Below are 24,716 nucleotides of genomic sequence, written 5' to 3'. Positions count from 1 at the left end.
GGATCAGCCGCAGCGCGAGACAGAGAATCGAACATATGACAGACGCTTCCTGCGCTACTCTGCATGTGAAGAAAAAAAGAAAAACAAGTAAATGCTGACATGTACACTGATTGTGCCCCATGTGCTCTGTTTGTTCCCCATGTACCCCGATTGTGACCTCATGTTCCCCATGTGCCTTAATGTGCCCCATGTACCCTGATTGTACCCCGATTGTGCCCCATGTACGTGCCCTCATGTACCCTGTTTGTACCCTGAATGCGCCCCATGTACCCTAATGTGCCCCGATTGTGCTCTGATGTGCCCCATGTACCCTGATGTGCCGGGCTCTGTACCCTGATGTGCCGGGCTCTGTACCCTGATGTGCTGGGCTCTGTGCCCTGTCGTGCCGTGTCCTGTGCCCTGATGTGCCAGGCTCTGTACCCTGATGTGCGCTGTGCCCTGTACCCTAATGTGCTGGGCTCTGTGACCTAATGTGCTGTGCCCTGATGGTGAGTGGTCAGTGTGCAGTGGTCGGTGTGCAGTGTAGTGGTCATCGTGTAGTGCAGTGGTCAGTGTGCAGTGGTCGGTGTGCAGTGTAGTGGTCAGGGTTAATAATGCATCCACTGACACCAGTGCTGGGGGTAAAAATGCGTTCACTTACAGCAGTGCTGGTGGTAATAATGCGCTCGCTGACACCAGTGCTGGGGGTTAATAATGTGTTCACTGACACCAGTACTGTTGTTTTTGAAGTTTGAAAGTTTGCATGCGGCCCCCCATGGCATATGAAAACTTTTCTTGTGGCCCTCAGGTAATTTGAGTTTGAGACCCCTGCTATAATCTGATAAGTAGGCGAAGATTATGCAGAGTGGGTGGAGCTTCGGGGAAGTGAGTGTGGTAATTAATTAATAGCTGTGCTGCAAAGTGTCCCTGGATTTTTTTTTCAAATGTTGGCAACTATGTGTTGGCTCTCTGGCTCTGTACATCAGAGAACCAGGAAACAACAGCAAAAACAAAACTAAACTACATGTACATTATATGATTGTTTTTTATCTATTTTTAATCATTTTTAAAAGGAATCAGTTAACTATTATGGGCCAAATCCACAGCCCCGCAGCGCAACGTAACTTAAGTGATTTAAGTTACACTGCCGCAAATTTCCTAAGTTAGGTATCGATCCACAACACACTTACCTGGAAATTTGCGACGGTGTAACTCAAATCCGTCCGGCGCAAGGCGTGCCGAATCTAATGGGGCGAGTCCCATTTAAATTAGGCGCGCTCCCGCGCCGGACGTACTGCGCATGCTCCGTCGGGTAACTTACCCGACGTGCATTGCGCTAACTGACGTCGCTCCGACGTCATTTGCTTAGACGGTAACGTAAATGGCGTCCAGCGCCATTCACGGACGTCTTACACAAACGACGTAGAGTTTGAATTTTCGACGCGGGAATGACGGCCATACTTAATAGGGCTTAGTCAAATAGGACTCAGCCCTATTTTTACACGGCGTAACTCGACGTAAACGACGTAGCATTAGAGCGACGGGCCCGTCGGAGCGTTCGTGGATCGCCGTAAGTGTTCATTTGCATATTCTACGCCGGCCGCAATGGCCTCGCCACCTAGAGGCCGGCCTAGAATTGCATCCTTAAGATCCGACAGTGTAATTCAATTACACATGTCGGATCTTCTGTCTATCTCTTGGAAACTGATTCTGTGGATCAGTTCCAAAGATAGAAACAGGGATACGACGGCGTATCAGTAGATACGCCGGCGTATCCCTTTTGTGGATTACCCCCTATGTCTCTATACCCTGTAAACAGTCATTTCAGCAAAAAAAAAAAAAATTCCTTTAGTGACCCTTTAACTGATTCTAAGATTTTTTTTAAATGCTAGCAAATGTTATCCCAAATGACTAATTCTAATAAAGGCAGCTTCATATCATGTTCTTCTATTTAAAAAAAAAACCTACCTGAAAGTAGAAACTAACCTAATTACTAAAATGTCATAAAAGCTATACCATGTTAATGTAATTAAATAGCGTTCAATCTTTTAAAGTTCATTGAACTCATTAAAAGAATACCTTATAATTCTGCTATCAAAAGTCCTTGTTGAGGCATTTCTTGTTATGGGATGACTACTGTCTCCCATTTGTGCTCTTGTGCTTTCACCTTGTCCTGTATGCCCCTGGTGAAATGTACAAGCGGCTGTGCCAACACACATTAGGCATGTTCCAATATTATTACCACCAGAAAGCAGCACTATTCAAATGAATACATGTACACGAGGGAATGAATTATTCTTTGTTTACATACCATCATATATTAAAACGATTTGCAATTAACTTCTACCTTTGCTTTAAGCTGATACCATTGAAAGGATTGCGTGGAGTTGTCCCCAAAGTCCCATAATTCCAAAGGTATTGTTACTTCTCCTAGGAAGACTTTCCTCTTCAGAGTACCTGCATGCCACACTGACACATGAAGAGTCCTCGCCTCCAGCTGGGAATGATCAATGGTGTACTGGAAAAGAATATAACAGTTAGCAAAGGAAAACCTGTACAGTTAGCCCATCATCTATGATGTGCATGTTTTTTACTGCCAAGGCCTTTCATACATCTGTATAGTCAGTCATACTTCCTACCACAAAGAATTATTTTTAAAGTGTATGAAAACCCTTTCAATGAACTTCTCTTATTTGTTCCGTTATGGTCTGTAAGTTATACCACTCAAAGCGATTGGTTATCGGTTTGACAAGTGCAAAGAAATACCTTTTTAGGCCTCATGCACACTGGACGTTAAAATTATTTTATAAAAACGCCAGTAGCTTTGCAGTGAGTTTTTCAGCGTTTTTGCAATATCTTTTCTTAGAGTTTTTCTGCGTCAAAAACACTGGTGAGCACTGTTTTTGAGCGGTTTTTGACGTTAGAGCGATTTTTACAGCTGAAAAACTCTTCTCGGAACTCACTAGTTTTGTGTTTTTTTTTAAAGCCAATAAATGCCCCAACTAAATGCTGCTGATAACAGCATACGTGTGCATGGACACATAGGATAACATGATAGCAAGTTTATTGACTGTAGAATAAAATGTCTAAAGCCAAAAACAGCTGTTGTAAAAATGTCCAAAAACTTCCAGTGTGCACGAGGCATGTTTTTGGGTGTAGACGTTTTTTCTACAGTCATTAAACTCTCCATCATGTTCTGTGTATAGGGGTTGTCTTCAACGCTTTTGTTGTGTTTTTTTTTTGCAGCAGCAGCAAAGATGTGAGTTGCCAACTTAGATTAGTGTCTGCTTCATTCAAAAACAGGGTTTGCAGAGGATAACTTTAATGGAATTTCAGGCTCTGGGTGGTTTTGTTAGGGTATGGTGGATTTGTGCTTGGGTGAGGGATACATATTCCTGACCCCTATACTTTGTACATTACATACTCCCAACCCCCACATTTTGTATGTTAGATACTACCGAACCCAGCATTTTGTGCTTTACATACTCCTGAACCCTATATGTTGCACACTCCTGACCTCTGCACTCCTGTGTACATTACACACTATTTACCCCTGCACTCTGTGTGTTACATACTAGTGACTTATGCATTCCATGTGTTATATACTACTGACCTTTGACCTCCTGTGTATTATGTTGTACTGACTCCTGCATTTCTGTGTTACATACCCCCGTCCCCTGTATTCTGTGTGTTACGCAATACTGACCCCTGCATTTTGCATGATATGTTCTCCTCACCCCTTCATGTTGCACATTACATACTCTTGACCCATGCATGCTGTGGTATTCCTGACCTCTGAACTCTGTACATTATGTACTCCTGACCCCTGTCCTCTGTACACTGTGCTGTGCATTACCTTCTTTTGGCTCCTGCACTCTATATTCTAGATTAGGGGTCTCCAAACTTTGGCCCTCTAGTTGTTCAGGAACTACAATTCCCATCATGCCTAGTCACGTCTTTGAATATCAGAGCTTTACAATGCCTCATGGGACATGTAGTTGTGCTGGAGGGCCATAGTTTGGAGAACCCTGTTCTAGATTTTACATTACATGCTCCACCTTTTATGGGTACAAGGATTTTGGCATTTATGCGAGTAGACTTAGGTTCTATTTAACCATACCTTCTTAAGCCCCTCTCACTTTTAGCACAGTGTAATTACCCCCACCATTTGCCACAGCACATTGTATCATTGCATTCTTCAGGGTACCGCAGGTCTTTAAGAATCCTAGTAACACCCCTGGTAAGGAATATAGTTTAGATGTCATGTTGGGAGTGGGTTGGTCATTTCCGCAGTTCTGTTTGAAGATAGTGGAAGAGCAGGGGGTGCCCATATGGGCTGCCCCTATAGATTTAAAAATGCTACAGCTTCTCTGTTTGTGTAGGATTAACCCATTTATTATTGGATATTACAGACAAAGCACAGCAGAATGTTTTAGGGTGGTAAGGGCTTTTTAGCACCTACAGAACACCAAACTATTGTGCTGTATTTTTTCAGTGATCTGCATTAATAAATGGGTTAATCCCATAGAAAATGGGAAGCCTCAATATTGTTTTGCTTTCTAGACATGTTACACAGATGATTAAATCTGTGAGACCCGGTGCGTGCCTGTGAAAGCCAAAGTTAGTAAATGTTGTATATATTATGTGATGCATTTGCCTATATGTCTCAGTCTAATTCTCCCTGCTTGCCCTGTGTAATTCTGTCCTCGGCTAGCAGGTTATTGACGTGCTAATGTCCCCTCACTATTTCTAAAGGTCAATTGATCTATTGTGTTGTGTGAAGGAGATCTGTGTTTAAGTGGCTTGTGTTAATTATTCTGATTGCTCCAGTGTGGTAATTATCTCTCTATATGCGGGGTCGAGCGGTCTAGTTAATGTATTCAGTACAACTAGTAATCAGCGTCCTTGATGTCATTGTCTAAAGAAAATGTGTTTTCAGCATCGGCTCCGTCGTGTCTGCCTAATCATCTGTATGGAAGCCCCAGTGTGAGGGGGGCGGAGATTTGTCATTGTAACAGTTTTGGAAATGACATATAAGCTGTGATATATATCATTAAAGTCTGTCTTGTTCTAGCAGTAAGCTTGTCTCATGTGTGGCTTAATGGGCGATCTCAGGAATATTCCTCCTGGTGGAATATTGGGGTGATGTTCTTATGGAAGAAGGGAATCTTTGACGGGGATATCATACCGATACCGTCACAATTGGTTGGTAGCAGTGGGATTTTCCCTTCTATTCCCCTTCACACCCGGATTCCAAGCAGACACTGGAAGAACTACTGGAAGTTCGTGGAAGGATTGCTAGCAACAAAACCAAGCGGGTCATCATAGCAGAATCAATGGAGATAGACCAGGAGGACGGGATTGCAGCAACGCCAGCAGTACAAGAGATGGAGACACCAGTGATTCAGGAGGAGGAATCGCCAGCCAACAAGCTAATGAGAGAGAAGCTAGCATGGTTCGGCCCGAACCCAACGACGGATGTGGTGCTGAAAGTGATGGACCTGTTAGCGAAGGAGGCTAAACAAATAAGAGACGCAGAGCTACAGTTAAAACTGGCAGCAGTCCAACAAGCAGCTGCACATCCTCCAAACAGTGAGTACAGCACAGCAGACACAAGGAAGATCCCGTTTAGCGCTTTTAAAGCTTTTGATGAAAAGGACTGTGAGATTGATAACTACCTGGCAGATTTTGAGCGACAATGTAACCTGCACCGAATAGCTAGAGGAGAGTGGGTTGCAATATTGTCAGGCAAACTGTCAGGCAAAGCTTCTGATGCTTTCCGGACCGTGCCAGATCAGGATATCCATAGCTACGCCCGGGTTAAAGAAGCGCTCCTGGCTCGTTATGCAGTAACCCCAGAGTCCCACCGACAGAAGTTCAGGGACTCACGCAAAACCACGAAAGACTCTTACGCGGAATGGGCATGCCAGTTGTCCCTGTCGGCCTCTAACTGGGTTAACAGCAGCCAGGCCACCACCGCAGAGGACATTTTGCAACTAATGCTCCTGGAGCAATTTTACAATCACATCCAGACGGATGTCAAAGATTGGGTGAGAGATCGCAGGCCCATGACTCTACCAGAGGCCGCGAAGTTGGCAGATGAATATGCGGATACTCGCAAGACAAACCAGGTCACACCACGGGTACAACCTCCACGACCAACGGCGCCCTCACACCCACCAGCCGCTAGATACCAACCACCTAACAGACCGATGACATCTAGCCCTCGCTATCCACGCCAGGAGGACAACGAACAACGCTGCTTCCGGTGCAAACAGCTGGGTCACTTCAAGCAGAATTGCCCCATGAACGACAACACCAGGTCAAATTGGTCTCAACCTGGGTACCGCCCACCAGCAGCAGCCCATTGTGTAGACTCGGCTTGGGATCTCCAGGAGCTGGGTCCGGAAGAACCATCGGACACCATTTACGAAGTCCTCACGGTACAATCTGGTATTACGGACAACAGTAAACACCATTGTCAGCTGGTCATGGGCGACAGCCCTGAGCCGGAGGGGCCCTGGAGGGAGCGGGGCAGAAAGAGGCACCGCCGGCTACCCCCCAAGAAGAAGAGGTCCTGGAAGCCGTATAACAAGCTGACCTGGGAGGAGAAGAAGCGACTGGAGGAGAGGGAGTCGCAGCGGGCGTCGCAGATGCGGGCCGAGATGTTCGCCAAGGGCCCACCGGTTGCCCCTTACACCACCACCCAGTTTCTGATGATGAAGGACCACGTGGAGAGCCTGCAGGACATGAGCAAGCAGGAGCTGATCCGTGAGTACATGGAGCTGGAGGAGTGCATAAGCCGCATGGAGGAGGAGAACAACCACCTGAGGTCACAGCAGGCTGACCCCCCCAGGCTCCATGAACTGGAGATGGAGCTGGAGAAGCTCAAAGAGGAGAACTGGCGGCTGCGGAGGGAGCAGAGGGTGGCTGACCCTATGGGGCCCTGATTCCCCCCGCCCCGAACTCTGAGCACCGGTGCTACAGCATTTCAACAAATATAACTTTTTCTTTTTATGAATCTCCTGTGACTGTCACTTCAGAGCTATTACCTGCCCCTCCCATAGCGGGACACCTAGATGGCGGCGCACAGACCCATTCGCCGTCTTCACACTGACTTCTGGTGACTTTGCAGATCGCACAAAGACTTGGGGACTGACCGGCGTGTGATCTGACGACCCGGTGGCATACCTGAGTCTGAAGCAGTTGCCAAGGGAGGTCAGTCACGCCAAACGGAGTTAACCTCGGACTAAAAGCTCTAAACCCGTCAACCCTACTGGACCAGGGAAGGTCCAACCGGGTTTGCCGTAGCAGGGAGAAAAAGGGGGGCCATTGTGATGCATTTGCCTATATGTCTCAGTCTAATTCTCCCTGCTTGCCCTGTGTAATTCTGTCCTCGGCTAGCAGGTTATTGACGTGCTAATGTCCCCTCACTATTTCTAAAGGTTAATTGATCTATTGTGTTGTGTGAAGGAGATCTGTGTTTAAGTGGCTTGTGTTAATTATTCTGATTGCTCCAGTGTGGTAATTATCTCTCTATATGCGGGGTCGAGCGGTCTAGTTAATGTATTCAGTACAACTAGTAATCAGCGTCCTTGATGTCATTGTCTAAAGAAAATGTGTTTTCAGCATCGGCTCCGTCGTGTCTGCCTAATCATCTGTATGGAAGCCCCAGTGTGAGGGGGGCGGAGATTTGTCATTGTAACAGTTTTGGAAATGACATATAAGCTGTGTGATATAACATTAAAGTCTGTCTTGTTCTAGCAGTAAGCTTGTCTCATGTGTGGCTTAATGGGCGATCTCAGGAATATTCCTCCTGGTGGAATATTGGGGTGATGTTCTTATGGAAGAAGGGAATCTTTGACGGGGATATCATACCGATACCGTCACATATTAGTTTAGCCCTTTTAGTTAGAGCAATCAGATTACATGAAAACAATTATAATTTTCACAATGTTACCTTTAAACTTTCATTGAATATTGGGTCCACTGTATTTTTTTTAACACTTGTTTTCATTTTACTAGCAGACGATCTATCTGGAAGCAAGTATGTCTTCACATATCTTAAAAAAAAAGAACTTCATGAAATTAAAAAGGCACTTGAGTTGTACAGGGGAATCTGCAAAATAAAAAGTTACTTTGTCAAGAGAAACAAGAACAAGTTGACTACTGCTAGTGCTTTGGTTCATTTTCATTTAATTAATCTCTATATATTTGCTGCGCTCCTCTCCCACATTTATCTTAGCAAACTGTTCTTCTTTTCACTGTCGCTATACATTGTGACAGTTTTTGACACGCAAAATTAACTGGTCAGCTTCATCATTTATTTTATTATTATCATATATTTATGAAGAAGCGATATTGGTTTAAAAACTTGCATAGTAGTTTTTTTCTTTTACCAGAAAGGACAAGTGTGAATTTTTGAGCTCAGCATAAACTTTTTTTAAAGTTAAAAGTCAGTAGTCAATCAGTTTAAAGCACAGGTTAAATAAATACATGTGAACAGTATTCTTTTCCAAAGGCCCCCCCTCCCCCCCAAGGATTTGTAGTTCTGTCCTAAGTCACATAACATTTAAAAATGATAAACCGTGTAATTTAACCACTTTCTGCGAGCTTAGGCAGTCAGTGACATACCCCAGGGGAAGCCTGGGCTCACAATAGCATGCTTCATAGAATACCCAATCATGTGCAAGAAAAAAAACAGAAAAACAGCAATTTTGCTTGTACATGATTCAATGATAGAGGTCAGCAGAGCTTCTGCTCATTTACCAAGCTCTGGAGCAACTGCTTTTTCAGAGCGCAACTGCACATCACAATGTGAATGCTGTAATATCCAGGAGTGAAAACCAGTGATGCTGGAGAAGAGAAAGGAGACTCTCCTTCAATGCTTTATCCTGGCCTAGGCCAACAAGGCCCGGGCCTAGGGCAGCACTTTGCAGGGGGGCAGCATGGAAAGTCTACTAGCCGGCTTGCGCTACACTGTTAGTGTAACGCAAGCTGCTTTTAATTTTGACTGTCCTATCAGCCTGGACCACAAACCTTGCTCACTGTGCTATATGTTTTCTGCTGCACCATTGGCATGGTTATGTCGGAACATTTGGGGTTAAAAGAATACATATAAGATCGCACATTTTATATGTTTCATAGTGTTCCGCCTTCATATATATGTTTAGCAGAAGCGATACCATTTTGTCCCTGTTAGAGTTTAAACATAGGTTCTCAGGCATGAATAGACACTGTTTTTAGATTGTAAAGAGCCTGCCTGTGCTATTCCCCAAGACATATCTCCTGGGGGTTTGACACCTAGAAGATAAGAGAATGGTGAGGAATTCTGGTTTCACATACAAGATGAAAAACCTGGCACAGCATGACACAACATGGTATTGTCTTTATATATTGAGGCCATGGGGCTTATTCACAATCCCAGTGGAATTGTATATCTTAAATAGTATTGTTTCTTTATAATGCCTTAAAAATATGTGTGTATTAGTAATTCATATATAAGCCTGTGTAATACATAGACAATACTAGGGTCCCAAAAATACAAGATCCTAAAATAACTGAATAGTATCAGGCTGCTTTGATCACATTCCAGCATTAGTTTAAAGGAACTTTCCAAGGCATGTGTGTTGATCATAAAACCTTATCTCAATCATAAATTTAGAAGTTGCCAAGATGTCTGACAATTGTTTGACATATAAAACAATTTATGATGCTATACCAGGATTCAAGTCACAGGGGGTCGTAAGTCATGATCAACTCTGATTGACCCGAAAATTAGGAATTATTCCTTAGGCACCACTGCCCCCTACAGGTTAATATCGGCATTGGTTCAATATAGTCACCCACCAAAACATAGCATCATGTGACATCGTCAGTCATGTGATAGCGAAACACACACCCAGTTCTTGGGGGAGATAAAAAGTGATTACACAAGACAGGAGGGATCTCTGATGGGAAGAAGCTTGAGGGAGAGAGATGGCTGATCTCTGAAGGAAGCTGGAAAGCAGAGAGTGACCGCAAACATGTAGGGGCTCTCAAGAGTCCTTCATTAGGACTTTCCCTTCTTAAACAGAAAGATCTCTTAATTACTGGTAATGTATAATTTTGATCTTACATCCTCTATGCAATAGGTAGTTTAAACAGATACCAACTGTGGCCACTCTATTATCTTAGCAAGTGTTAATTGTATCTGGAATGTCTTTAACTGCAGCATGAGAGTCTTCAGAGGCAATTACCGAAGTAACGCACAGACATACTGTATATAGATACTTGTTACATATATCGATCACAATATCATTGTGAGGCCTAATGTTGGGATATGTTTAAACAGGTGATGCAGTAGAGATAGCCTTGTGTGTTAAAAAGACATTCTTGGCCAAATTACCAAGAACTGTCCACAGGACATCTTATCCTTGTGTCTTATGTAGCAGTAGCAAGAGATCTGTTTGTTATTGAGAAGAGATAATTCAATGTCAAGGTTATGTCACTAAAAGCTAAAGGTTTTAAATACGCCAAGATGATTTAAATATGAGAGCTATAAACGCCTTGTCATAATATTGTAAATAGTCTCTAAACATTCAACCATCGCTTATTTCTGATTATAGAAGCATATCAATTAATTGTTGTAATACGAATTGTACCCGATTTTAGATTTTGCACTGTACCTTTAGTTAATAAATATATATATTTTAAATATTCATTTGTATTGCTTGTCCTCAAAATAGCACGGATAAAAGAATTTTAGATATCTTGTATTGTAGGAAAATTGTATTTCTCCCAAAGCACAGATATACATATTTTCATAATACAATAATATTTTATAGTTCAGAATAAATATTCTGACGGTATATGTAGGCTCTATGCCGAGATACGTCAATGGTTCTGACAGTTATATCTTCTTAGTCCTCTCCATAAAATTATTCAGAAATTTGTGCTTAAAGTAGAACTTTAGGCAACACTTTTTTTTTCATTTTGGATAGAGTAAAGGAGAGTTATAGCCCCTGTCAGTTTATTTTTGACCATCCCTGTCACATTGCAAAGATTTCCCTTCACTTCCCTGCCCCATAGCCAAACAGGAGGTGAGAGGACATCTATGCTAATTAAGGGAATCCATTGCCCCCACCAGGCCCTCAGAACTAGTGTTCCCACTCAATAATTTCAGGGTGGGCCTTGACAGGAAGGGGTTTGGACTTGACAGGAAGGTGCACGAGTTTAGTCAGACCTAGGGCAGCACAAAACCTAAATACACTACTGCTCTCCATGTCACAAGACTGGCTAGAATTAAGATATGTATACTAAAAATGTTTACTAAGGTTAAAGGGGTTGTAAAGGTACAATTTGTTTCCCCTAAATAGCTTCCTTTATCTTAGTGCAGTCCTCCTTCACTTACCTCATCCTTCGATTTTGCTTTTAAATGTCCTTATTTCTGAGAAATCCTCACTTCCTGTTCTTCTGTCTGTAACTCCACACAGTAATGCAAGTTTTTTTTTTTTGGGGGGGGGGGGGGGTTTTGGTCCCTCCTCACCATAACCTCTAGGTTATACTTTCTTGTTGGGTCCTGAGCCCTACTCCATGGTTTCTATACACTGCACTGATGATGAACAGCTTTATGCTGCTTGAAATAAATGACTGTATAATTCTAGGATGTACTATACACCAGTGATTCTAAATGTATAGTTGTTTATTGGTGCAAAGAGGAATGGTTTGCATGGCCTCTGCCAACTAGTCTAAAATAAGAAATAATGGGGTAGATCCACAGAGCGAGTACACCGGTGTATCTACTGATACGCCGGCGTACTTTCAAATTTCCCACGTCGTATCGTTGTTTTGAATCCTCAAAACAAGATACGACGGCTTCTGGGTTAGATTCGACAGGTGTACGTCTTCGTACGCCTTCGGATCCAAGATGCAATACTTCGGCGTCCGCTGGGTGGCGTTCACGTTGTTTCCCACGTCGGGTATACAAATTAGCTATTTCCGACGATCCACGTACGTACGAGTGGCCGGCGCATTTTTTTACGGCGGCTGTAGCCGTCTTTTTCCGGCGTATAGTTAAAGCTGCTTTTTTGCGGCGTATAGTTAGATTTGCCATGTTAAGTATGGCCGTCGTTCCCGCGTCGAAATTTGAATTTTTTTTGCGCAAGTCGTCTGTGAATCGGGATGGACGTAAGTCACGTCTAAGTTTAAAAAATGACGTCCTTGCGATGTCATTTCGCGCAATGCACGGCAGGAAATTTAGAAACGGAGCATGCACAGTTCATTCGGCGCAGGGATGCGCTTCATTTAAATGAAACACGCCCCCTAATCGCCGATTTGAATTCCGCCGCCAGAGATACACTACGCCGCTGTAACTTACAGCGCAAATTCTTCCAGGATTCGAACCAGCCAAAAGTAAGTTACAGTGGCGTAGTGTATCTCTGATACGCTGTGCCGATGTATTTCTATGGAAATCTACCCCAATTTCTTTATTTTTGGAATATGTAATGGAATGAGACAAATGAATACTTTTTGTTCTGAGAAGACTCTAATGTGATATGCACTGGTTCAAATGAGATATTTTTGGTTGCTTCTCACCAGAACCTTATACTTTATCGCTTGAAAATACCGTATTTATCGGCGTATACCGCGCACTATTTTGCCCTGAAAATCAGGGCAAAATCGTGGGTGCGCGGTATACGCCGATACCTGCGCCAAGTTTGAATACTGCGCCGGCATATACCGAGTGCAGTACACTCGTGTATCTTCGGGCAGTCTCGGCGCCTCTCGCGCTGACGTCCTGAGCGTACAGGACGTCAGCGCGAGAGTTGCCGAGCCTGCCCGACGATACACGAGTGTACTGCGCTCGGTATATGCCGGCGCAGTATTCAAACTCGGTGCGGGAAACGAGCGGGGAGGACGCGAGGACGCCGCAGAAGGACGCCAGACCCGACGAAGAGGACACCCGAAGCCGCAGACGGATGCCGGACCCGACGAGGCCGCCGATGGACGCCGCGCAAGACACCAAACCTGTAAGTACAAAAAAACTTTTCCACAGGAATTCGGGCAACTTTAGGGGTGCGCGCTATACGCGGGAGCGCACTATACCCCGATAAATACGGTACATATGCTTAGTGTCTTTTTGTATCTGCCTGGAGTTTAACTTAAAGAACATTTCTAACGTGTACATTACAAATCTTACGGATTACACTTCTTTTTCTTCTCTTCTCCATATGTTAGGTTCTTGCATCCTTTGATTGAAATTTCTAGAGTTGAAGTCTTCAAAGTATATTTGATGGCAAATTCAATTTCTCCACTGACATTACCATTGTCAATGCTTCCCCCATCAGTACAAACACTGCTGATGCTGCTCATGCTAGACTAAAAATAAAAGGGATATTATTATATATCATATACAAAGACATCACTCATTTGGCTTGCAGTGCAGTATACTGGACACTATACAGATCTATGGAGGTACCTTTCTAAAGAAATAGGCACTGGGATAAAAGCTGAATTGACTAAGAAATCTAAAGACACGGACAAATGTACTACAGTTACACCCCAAAGATGAGAAAAATTATGTAGGCATCCGCTCACTAATTTTTTTTAAATGTTAGATCTTGGCACAGGGTTTTTGGCACAAAGAAAAGTGAACATGCGATAATCTAAAGCTTTCTTAAATGTCCCTAACACTAAAACACAAGTAAACAATACAAATCCTACTCTGGCCAGTGATCCCCCTCCCCCTCCAATCATAACCCCTACCCCTTTTGGCTATAGCCACCAAATACTTGCGTAAATCTATGATAATATGACATTCTGAAGTTGATTAATTAAAGGCAAATAGACTGTACACTTTGCAACATGCAGTTGCACTCTGCAGTTGCCTTAGACTAGAGCTTAGTAAATTAGATAAATCTTCACTGCACAGAATATCCAATCAAGTGCAAGGAAAACAATAAATAAAAATGTAACCACTTTGTGTGAGATTAAGCAGTCAGTGAAGCCTGAGCTCATAATAGCATGCTGCATAGAATACCCAATCACGTGCAAGAAAAAAAACAAGAAACAAAAAAACAGCATATTTTGCTTGCACATGATTGGATGATAGAGGTCAGCTGAGCTTCTGCTCATTTACTCAGCTCTGTAGCAACTGCTTTTTCAGAGCGCAACTGCACTTTGCAACGTGTACAGCCTATTTGCCTTTAGTAAATAAACCCCTCTGTGTTTAATCTTCTGGAGCGTAGAATGTGTAGGTCCTCCTTCTGGTGTCCACATCCCCCCCCCCCCAAAAAAAAAAAATATCACTGTCTGGCTTAGTGGCGCAGAGAGAGAGAGAGAGAGAGAGAGAGAGAGATACTCGGTGTTATTATGTTGCGCTGGACCAGGAGGAGTTGGGTGGAGCGGCACCAAGAGAGAGACTTTGTGTTGTCGTTACGCTGCGCTGGACCAGGAGGAGGAGGGTGGAACGGCGCCAAGAGAGAGACTATGTGTTGTTAATACACCGCGCTTGACCAGGAGGAGGTGGGTGGAGTGGTGTGGCTTGGCCTCTAGTGTTCCCTGCACTGGTTGCTAGCGCCTGGGCTGCCTGGCGTCTAGAAACCAGTGACGTGAGTCACGCCAGAGCCGCTGCTGACGAGGAGGGGAGCCCCAGCATTCAGAGAAGAGCCTTCTTCCTTTTGCGCCCCTGAGTGAGAGTGTTGGCTCCACCCACCTCCTCCCTCCATCTTCTCCACACTGCAGCACAGTGTTCATGAAGCAGTACACAGGGCATGAACACAGGAAGAAGCAGTGACTGTGTGTCACTGTCATCTGATGCTGCCTTAAGACAGTGCAATTACTGGATCCCACTCATCGACATTTCTCCTCCATGGAAACCTCTCCCCCCCACCCACCCCCCCACCAGAGCACCAACATATTTTAATAAAAGTAATAAAATGCCCTTTTAGTTTTGTTCAATCTTAACCCCTTCAGCTCCGGGAAAGGTATACCCCCCCCCTTCATGAACCAGGCCATTTTTTGCGATACTGCGCTGTGTTACTTTAACTGACTGACAATTGCACGGTCGTGCAACGCTTTACCCAGGTAAAATGTATGTTCTTTTTTCCCCACAAATAGAGCTTTCTTTTGGTGGTATTTGTTCACCTCTGTAATTTTTTTTTTTTTTTTTTGCGATATAAACAAAAAAAGAGCGACAATTTCAAAAAAAAAAGTTTGCTGTAAAAAATGTCTTCATCAATTTAGGCCAATATGTATTCAGCTACATATTTTTGGTAAACACCCCACCCCCAATAAGCGTATGTTGATTGGTTTGCACAAAAGTTATAGGGTTTACAAAATAGGAGATTTATGGCATTTGTATTTATTTATTTTTTACTAGTAATGGCGGCGATCAGCGATTTTTTGCGGGACTGCAACTTTGCAGCGGACAGATCGGACACTTAACTGACATTTTTGACCGTGTGATCGGCAGTGTTTGATCGCTCGACTCTCGGTCTAATAGGCGCAGGGGGATGGGTGCTGCATTCAGCTAGGCAAGTATGATTTAAAAAAAAAAAAACATACTTCTCTTTCAAGAAAATGTGGGGAGTAAGAAAAAAAAAAAAAAAAAAAAAAGACATACATAAACTCCATGCAACGTAGGAGGATATCAATTCTCGGGTGTGAGGAGCCTAAAGCTGGGTGTACACTGGGAAAAAGTCAGAAGAAACACCAGATTGTGTCCTTTGGTGTAACCGGTTGTTAGCCCTGGTTCACACTGGGTACGATTTGGAACGATTTGAGATGCGATTTGACATGTCAAATCGCATCTCAAATCGGCGGCAATTGTCGGCAATGGCACTGTCCTAATCAGTGCGACGCCGCATCTGCGATTTCAAAAAGTAGTTCCTGTACTACTTTTTGCGATTTCAGGCCGCGATTTACATTAAATTGCGGCCGAAATCGCGGCAAAATCGCAGCCTCGAAATCGCGGTAAAATCGCGCATTTTACCGCGATTTTGAATTCGCAGCAGTGTGAACCTAGGCTTAAACTGGAAAAAAGTGTGCAGCTAACTAACAAATTACACAAGGGTCTGGAGGAAAAAGGGAATCAGTGGTAGAAGATTTCAATTAAATGAGAAGTCAGCAGCACCAGAAGGAACTGGCTGACATATTTAGGTAGATTCACAAAGAGTTAGGCCGGCTTATCAGTAGATAAGCCGACCTAACTCTGAATCTACGCCGCCGTATGTTTAGGTGTATTCTCAAACAGAGATACACTTAAACAAAGCTAAGATAGGCCGGCTTGCGCCCTATGAGGTGGAATAACAATGTTAAGTATGGCCGTTCCCGCCGCGAGGTTCTAATTTTTTACGTCGTTTGCGCAAGTCGTCCGCGAATCGGGATTTACGTCGTTTACGTACACGTCGAAATCAATAGGCCCGTACGGCCTACTTAGCCGCAATGCGCACTGGGAAATGTAGTCGCCCGGCGCATGCGCAGTGTCAAAAAACATGAGGTCAAGCCTCATTTCCATACAACACGCCCCCCTCCAAGTCATTTGAATTAGGCGCCCTTACGCCCGCTCGTTTTAGGCTACGCCGCCGAAAATTAGCAGGTAAGTGGTTTGAGAATCACTACTAGCCTAACTAATTTACGGCGGTGTAGCCTAAAAAGGCTAGGCTAGGCTGCCCTAAAGTTAGGCGCCCCTACGTGAATCTACCCATTAGTGTGTATCATGTGTACAGCTGCCTGCAGCCTGTCTGACAGAATCTGGTCTCACAACCAGCTTCTGTTAAATGGGCATGCTGGAAAAACCAATGGCTGCCAGTGCTGATCAGTGTGTTCTGGGGGGAGGGGGGAAAAGTCCCCCTGTCAGAACACAATAGCACAGCAGGGGAGAGCTAATGGAAAAGTCGCACATCTCTGCAAAATACCGTAACAGGGAGTATGACAGCATCAGCTAGAGCTTCAACCAGGCCATGTCCCCAACACATTTCACTCCGCCCACAGTGCTTAGTGATGGGGACCCATAACTAAGCTCTGTGGGTGGAGTGAAATATGTGGGGGGCATAGCCTGGTTGGAGCCCGGGCCAAGACTGTCATACATCTTCTTCTCTGTGCCTCAAACAGTTGCTACATAAGAGGACACCCAGTGGAGTCTTGAGCAGAACCAGTTAATTAGTGGGTCACAGCAGGGGAGATTGCCGCACTAACATCGATTGTGTTAGTACTGCAATTTTTTTTCGTTCAGCATACTGGGTTGAATGAAAAAACTTGAATGTGTTTACCCAGCTTAGGTCATGTTCCTTGTAACAAGCGGACAAAAATAAGTAAGCCGGAATTTGCCTTTCACATATTGGATTATTGGATAATTCACACAATTTATTTCTGAACATTCTCAACAGTTGTTATAAATCAGCCCAAATAAGTTGAAATTCTGATATACTAACACGTGATTCTGACATATTGAGGGCGATTTACTGAAGATGTTGAAAATCTTTACTTAACCACTTGCCGCCCACCCTATTACAAAATGACGGCGGCAAAGTGGTTTCAATATCCTGACTGGACGTCATATGACGTCCTCAGGATATTGGCGTCCTCACGGCGATCGTTGTTGCAGAGTGTCAGACTGACACCCCGCAACGCCGATCTAGGTAAAGAGTCTCTGACGGAGACTCTTTACCACGTGATCAACCGTGTCCAATCAGGGCTGATCACGATGTAAACAAGAAGAGACGGTTATCGGCTTTTCCTCACTCGCGTCTGTCAGACGCGAGTAGAGGAGAGACGGTCGGCTGCTCGATTATCAGCACAGTCCCCCCGAGGATGCCCACACTAGACCACCAGGGATGCCACTAGACCACCAGGGATGCCCACCACCAGGTATGCCACCCTAGACCACCAGGGATGCCAATCAGTGCCCACAATGGATGCCAATCAGTGCCCACAATTGATGCCATTCGTGCCACCTATCAGTGCCCATCCATGCCACCTATCTGTGCCCATCCATGCCGCCTGTCTTGGCCCATCTGTGCCACCTATTAGTGCCCATCCGTGCCGCCTATCAGTGCCCCATCAGTGCTGCATATTAGTGCCCATCAGTGCCCATCAATTCCACCTCATCGGTGCCCATCAGTGCCGCCTTATTAGTGCCCATCAGTGCAGACCCATCAGTTCCATCAGTGAAGGAGAAAACTTACTTATTTACAAAGTTTTGTAACGGAAACAAAAAAACAGCATTTGTTTTTCAAAATTTTCGGTCTTTTTAATTTTTTTTTTGCAGAAAATAAAAATCCCAGAGGTGATCAAATACCACCAAAAGAAAGCTCTATTTGTGGGAACAAAATGATACAAATTTCATTTGGGTGCAGTGTAGCATGACCGCGCAATTGTCATTCAAAGTGCATCAGCGCTGAAAGCTGAAAATTGGTCTGGGCAGGAAGGTGTAAAAGTGCCCTGTATGGAAGTGGTTAAAAACTAAGTTCACCTTTTTTTCTAAATTACAGCTAACCTTCTATGGCAAAAATATCAAGCTTTCCATTAATTTTACACAGGCTTAACTCACTCTCTTCATAGCTGTTTAAACACACAGCTCGATTACTTCTGCCTTACTTTCTGGTCAGACTTTAGGTCATGACACAGGAAGGAGTTGACCAGCTGATCTCATTAGCACACCCTGCATCATCTACCCTCATCTGGTCAACATCTTCCTGTGTCATGACCTAAAGTCTGTCCAGGAAGTAAGGCAGAAGTAATCGAACAGTGTGTTTAAAGCGGTGGTTCCCCTAAAAATAAAGTTTTGACATTGCATTTGCTATAATAATTACAGTTAGAATCGGCTGGTTTTATGTAAAAAATACCTCCGTACGTAGCGTTTGTATTATTCGTTCCCACCGCCACTTCCGGGTACGATGCTGGCGGTGGGCGTTCCTTATTGATGGACAGGCATCCGACCCACGCATCCATCGCGTCACGAGATGCCGAAAGAAGCCGAACATCGGTGCGGCTCTATACGGCGCATGCGCAACGATGTTCGGCTTCTTTCGGCATCTCGTGACGCGATGGATGCGTCGGTCGGATGCCTGTCCATAAATAAGGAACGCCCACCGCCAGCATCGTACCCGGAAGTGGCGGTGGGAACGAATAATACAAACGATACGTACGGAGGTATTTTTTACATAAAACCAGCCGATTCGAACTGTAATTATTATAGCAAATGCAATGTCAAAACTTTATTTTTAGGGGAACCACCCCTTTAAACAGCATGAAGAGAGTGAGGAAAGCCTGTGTAGAATTAATGGAAAGCTGTTTTATTTTTTGCAAAATAAGTACATTATTTCTATATTGGTACACAGGGGAGCTGGAATTTAGAAAAAAAAAAAAAGAGGTGAATTTAGCCTTTAAAATTGTGTGATGATTTGCCTTAGTTATTAAATCAAGTAAAAGCAAATACCTGCTCAATTAAATGCCCATTCATGTGCAGATGTTTGACATGAATAAACAATTGAAGTCAATATTCACACAATTTTTTGAATAAAGATTATCAGCTCCTTTAGTAAGCCAGCCCATCGAGCTCAAAATTTTAAGATTTTTTTTTTTTTTGAGATTGAGTAACGGTGACATGAGAACATTGACATAATACATTTGTGACTTCAGTTATCCAATTATATATATATATATATATATATATATATATATATATATATATATATATATATATATATATATATATATATACACACACACACACACAATTTTATTCTATGATTGAACTCCTGATGCAGGTGTTAGAACCTACCTGCTTCATACTGCCAAAGAACACCATCTGCGTTGCACCATCACTTTCCTCTGCCTCTTGGCTTCTAGTCCTTTTCAAATGAAGCTCTTCCTCTTTAGCTTTGTTAATAAGATTATGTAAACTGATGGATTTTTCCAGCTGCCAAAAAAGATACATTATTTTTGATTAAAAAAAAACAAATACAGCAAGAAACGAAATAAGAGTTGCCCATATGGGGCATAGTTATAAATCACTGAACATTCACAGGTGGTTATTCATTCTCTTTAATTTAAAACCAATGCAATCGGAAAATTCATCTGCAGTAAATGTTTAGATCTAAAAATAAATAAAAAGGCCGATTCACTTTGTTATTTTTTGCAGTCTTTTCCTTTACTTTACAATTTTCCTGAATACCCATACCTGACTAGCTATATTAATGGCAGTGTCAGAATGGCTCCTCCTTTCTTTTCTTCTTTCCCCACCCTCGCCGTAATTTGTAGACAGGTGCATTCTGTCATTCAGCATATCATTCTGTGACTTGGAAATTTCTAATACAAAATAAAATAATGCATTATTGTCACTTATTTAAAAGACAAGGAAATCTGAACAGGTAACTGTATTATAAACTTTTGCCACCATAGACTTAAAACCTCTATCGGTGTTAAATGGTTTGTCTAAACCCTTTAATTGCTACATCTGCACAAGAGCTTGTTCTGTTGGAAAACACCAGACTTACTGGCAAGATCACCTGGTGAAAATAAAACAAGTAAAAAAATAAAAAGTAATAAAAGAAACTGGTAAACTGCATTATAATAAATGTTTGCTTTTGGGGTTAATACTACTTTATTCACTGCAAGGCTTTCCTTTAAAAATATTATGTATTCAGTGATTGCATTTAAAAAAAAAATGTTTCTTTTGGGGGTTTCCTGATTTGTGATTTTATGCTTATAGGACCTTTTTTTCTAATTTGGGTGATCAAAGCACAGCATTCACTTGTTTCTGTTTTCTTGGAGCTTCATTTTGTTTGAAACACACTGCTGCATCATTTGAAAGAAAAATAAAACAAACCAGAAAAAACGTGCGCCTATACACCAACATTATTAGCCGGATTCAGAAAGAGTTAAGCCGGCGTATCAGTAGATACGCCGGCCTAACTCTGAATCCAAGTCGTCGTACATTTAGGTGTATTCTCAAATTGAGTTACGGTACACTTAAATGTAGCTAAGATACAACTGCGCCGTCGTAGCTTAGCTCTCTAGTTCCGCCGGCCGCTAGGGGTGTGAACGCTGATTTACGCCTAGAAAGCGTAAATCAGCAAGATACGCCGATTCACGAACGTATGCTCGCCTGTCGCAGTAAAGATACGCAGTTTACGTAAGACGTTTTCAGGCGTAAAGTTAGTTCAACAAAAAGTTGGACTAGCCAATGTTAAGTATGGACGTCATTCCGGCGTCGATTTTTTAAATTTTTACGTCGTTTGCGTAAGTCGTCCGTGAATGGGGCTGGACGTAATTTACGTTCACGTTGAAACCAATACGTCCTTGCGGCGTACTTTGGAGCTATGCACACTGGGATATGTCCACGGACGGCGCATGCGCCCTTCGTTAAAAACGTTGGGTCACGAGTCATTAACATAAAACACGCCCACCCACTCACAATTTGAATTAGCCACGCTTAGGCCGGCACATTTACGCTACGCCGCCGTAACTTAGGACGCAAGTGCTTTGTGAATACAGCACTTGCCTCTATAACTTACGGCTGCGTAGCGTAAATACGATACGCTACGCTGGCTAAAAGATACGCCGCACTACCTGAATCCGGCAATATATTACTCACATCAAATGCACTTCCCTATTCCAATAGATCAGTGGTTTCTCAACCTTTCTAGTGCCGTGACCCCTTGATAACATTTCACAAATTGTGGGGACCCCTAACAGTAAAATGATTTTCGTAGCGTGGAACCCGTACTACAGTGGTGTCTCGCAGCAGTGACACCCATGCTGAAATCGGGAGATAGGGTCTCCTTCAGCCCCTCCCACTTCACTTTCCTCACCAGTCAGCTGACTTCTAGTCTCTGCCCCCCCCCAGCCATGCCGTGAACTGAATGGGCTGAGTGGGAATGCCTTTGCCAAGAAAAGGCTGGGAGACCGGTGTGGGCTTCAGAAACAGCCCAGGATTTGGTGACCCCTGGCAAATCATCATTTGACCCCTGAGGGGGTCCCGACCCCCAGGTTGAGAACCACTGCCATAGATAAAATAAAATGTAGGCATACATTAACACCTTCCCGGCCTGGTCTATAGCATAATGACAGGTGGGGCAGGGGCTTTACCATTCTGAGTGGACACAGCCGATGACTGATCAGTGTACCGGGTCACTGTTGTTACCATGTGACTGCTGTGACCAGTCTTCACTGCTGTATCTTCTGCAGTCTATTCAATTATACATTAAGGCCGGGTTCACACTGGTGCGACAAACGCTCCAGCATTGGGAGCTAATGTCGCATGAAGAACTGGCAGAGGCAAAAGACATCGCCAGAAGAGGGAAAAGAGCCGGAGAGGGGAGAAGAAATCGGAAGAGATGCCGGAGCAGCTTTGATAAAATACTTTAAAAACCTGTGTACTGTTTGATTCTGAACACTTTTTTTAGATGAATGGGTAGGGGTACGGTGTACCCCATACTTATTCACATAGGGTGGGGGCCGATATTTGGGGGCCCTCTTGTTAAAGGGGGCTTCCAGATTCCGATAAGCCCGCCTGCAGACCCCGACAACCAACGACCAGGGTTGTCTGGAAAAGGGCCTTGTCCCCATCAACATGAGGACAAGGTACTTTGGAGTTGGGGGCATAAGGCACCTCCTGCCCCAAAGCGCGCACCCCCCATGTTGAGGGTACGCAGTCTGGTACGGTTCAGGAGGGGACGCTCACTCGTCCTTATCCCCTTTTCTGACCTGCCGGGCTGCATGCTCAGGTAAGAGTCTGGTATGAATTTTGGGGGGAACCCCACTCCGTTTTTTTTTAGCATGGGGGTTCCCCATTATTTTTTATTTCGTTTTTTTTTAGAATTTTGGCGTGGAGTTCCCCCTGATACAAAGTGCCTGCATTGTCGGGATCAGAGTCGGATCCCTGTTCATTAAAGTCAGACGAATTTCGGACTTCAAGCCGCAGAGCAAAGTCAGATCTACAGTCGTACGCCTGTCGTGTCATAACAGTGTGAACCAGCCCAAACGTCTACCTCTCCTCCTTAGCTCTACTAACTTTTGGGTCTAAGATTGCTATTTAAAGTTGTCTTACTGCTTGTCTATTTTCAATTGTCGTTTCCTATGTGGTCTATTTTTTGTATTAAAACCACCAAATATGCTCTTGTTTCTAGTAACTTTGGTCCTGAAAGTGTTATTTAAAATTGTTCTGCTACTGATCTATTTTCCATTGTTGTATCCTCTTTGGTCTCTTTATTGCATTAACCCCCACCCCGAAATGTGCTCTTTGTCTATGTCTTTGTTTGAACTTAAAAAATAAAATCACATCCCTTAGATCATAAACTAAATTAAATCATGAAATAGACTCATACTTACTTTTCACGTGTGTAGTGAGAGATAGGAAGAGGTTTTCCACTGATTTATGAAAACCTTTTGACTTACTGAGCTCCTAGAAGAAAATTACAATTTCAAATAAATTATTATTTTTTTTAGCTTCAGTTGCTAAAGAAAACTTGTCATGGGAGAAACAGTGAGGCCCCGTACACACGTCCGAGGAACTCGACGGGAAAAACTCATCGTTTTGCTCGTCGAGTTCTGTGTGAAGCCGCCGAGGATCTCGGCGAGCCAACTTTCCTCATTGAACAACGAGGAAATAGAGAACATGTTCTCTATTTGGCTCGACGAGGAACTCGTCGGCTTCCTCGGCCAAAAGTGTACACACGCCGGGTTTCTCGGCAGAATTCAGCTCCGATCGAGTTTCTGGCTGAATTCTGCCGAGAAACTTGGTCGTGTGTACGGGGCCTGAGGCTACCACTGCAGACCTTTCTCTCCAATAGGATTAGTTGCTTGGCTATCACTTTGGCCCTCTTGCTTTAGTTCTCTAATTGGTGTATTTAAAAAGAACAGGTTTTGCCATAACATTTCTTAAAAAAAAAAAGTACAGGGATGTGTTCTGCTTTCTTGTGAATGGAAAACTAGCAAAAGAAAAAAAAAAAAGAAAGAAAAAAAAAAAACAGGGGGGATGCCTGGTCACGTGGCCTTTCAAGGACCTATGACTGTCTTTTCTCCAGTCATGAAGTTCTGTCTGCTGAGTTCATTTGGGAGAACTCTGCAAAGTACCGCTGGCTTCGCACCGCAGTCTTCATTTTAATTTATAGGCTGCAAAATGCAGGCAGTGATATGGAGAGACCTAGCAGTTTTTATCTATTATGAATGAGTTCCTAAGTCATTAACCTGGAACATGTATGCAGATGGGGGCTAGTCAATTATTATAGCCAGGGGCCAGAATTTCGCAAGAAGGGCCCTTCATAATGGAGTAAAAAGTTCAAATCTCCTGAAACACACTTTCACTACAAAAAGACCACCTGTACCACATAATGTTGTGTGCTGTACATACAATTGTACATATATATATATATATATTAGTGTCCCTGAACAACTCTACTAGTGCATCTACCCCTGGGAAAAGAATATTGGGAACATAGAACACCAAACCACTAGTAGGAACACAAGGTGCTAGGCATTATAATTAGGTCGCTACTACTGACTAAATTATCAGTGCGCTCACACGCCTTCAAATTACAGCCATTACTGTGCATTTATTTATTACTGCCATTTCATAACATATGGGTGCAAAAACCCTCAGGGTCCAATCAGACCCTTAATCCAATCATGTACAATAACATGTTGTGGTGTCATTCATTGTTAATGGTTATTTTAGATCCAACTTGCAGGTCCCCCTTGCTTATTTTGTCTGCTCTATTGTATTCTTGAAATGTTGTTCTATTTAACAAAAA

At 43.5% G+C, this 24,716-nt stretch overlaps 1 protein-coding gene across 3 annotated transcripts in view; it reads right to left on the bottom strand.

The window, feature by feature from the left end:
• Positions 1-24,716, bottom strand: part of SYTL3 (synaptotagmin like 3) — a 141,182-nt gene that overhangs the window by 9,237 nt on the left and 107,229 nt on the right. For all 3 annotated transcript variants that reach the window (XM_040350553.1, XM_040350555.1, XM_040350554.1), the window contains exons 9-14: positions 23,296-23,368; positions 20,144-20,271; positions 19,745-19,882; positions 13,160-13,338; positions 7,940-8,042; positions 2,327-2,497 (exon numbers count right to left, since the gene is read on the bottom strand). In XM_040350553.1, the coding sequence (XP_040206487.1) occupies positions 2,327-2,497; positions 7,940-8,042; positions 13,160-13,338; positions 19,745-19,882; positions 20,144-20,271; positions 23,296-23,368 (792 nt within the window). The remainder of the gene's footprint in view (positions 1-2,326; positions 2,498-7,939; positions 8,043-13,159; positions 13,339-19,744; positions 19,883-20,143; positions 20,272-23,295; positions 23,369-24,716) is intronic.

Source organism: Rana temporaria, chromosome 4 (assembly GCF_905171775.1).
Source record: "Rana temporaria chromosome 4, aRanTem1.1, whole genome shotgun sequence".
Lineage (NCBI taxonomy): Eukaryota > Metazoa > Chordata > Amphibia > Anura > Ranidae > Rana > Rana temporaria.
This window is presented reverse-complemented; position numbering and strand designations above follow the sequence as displayed.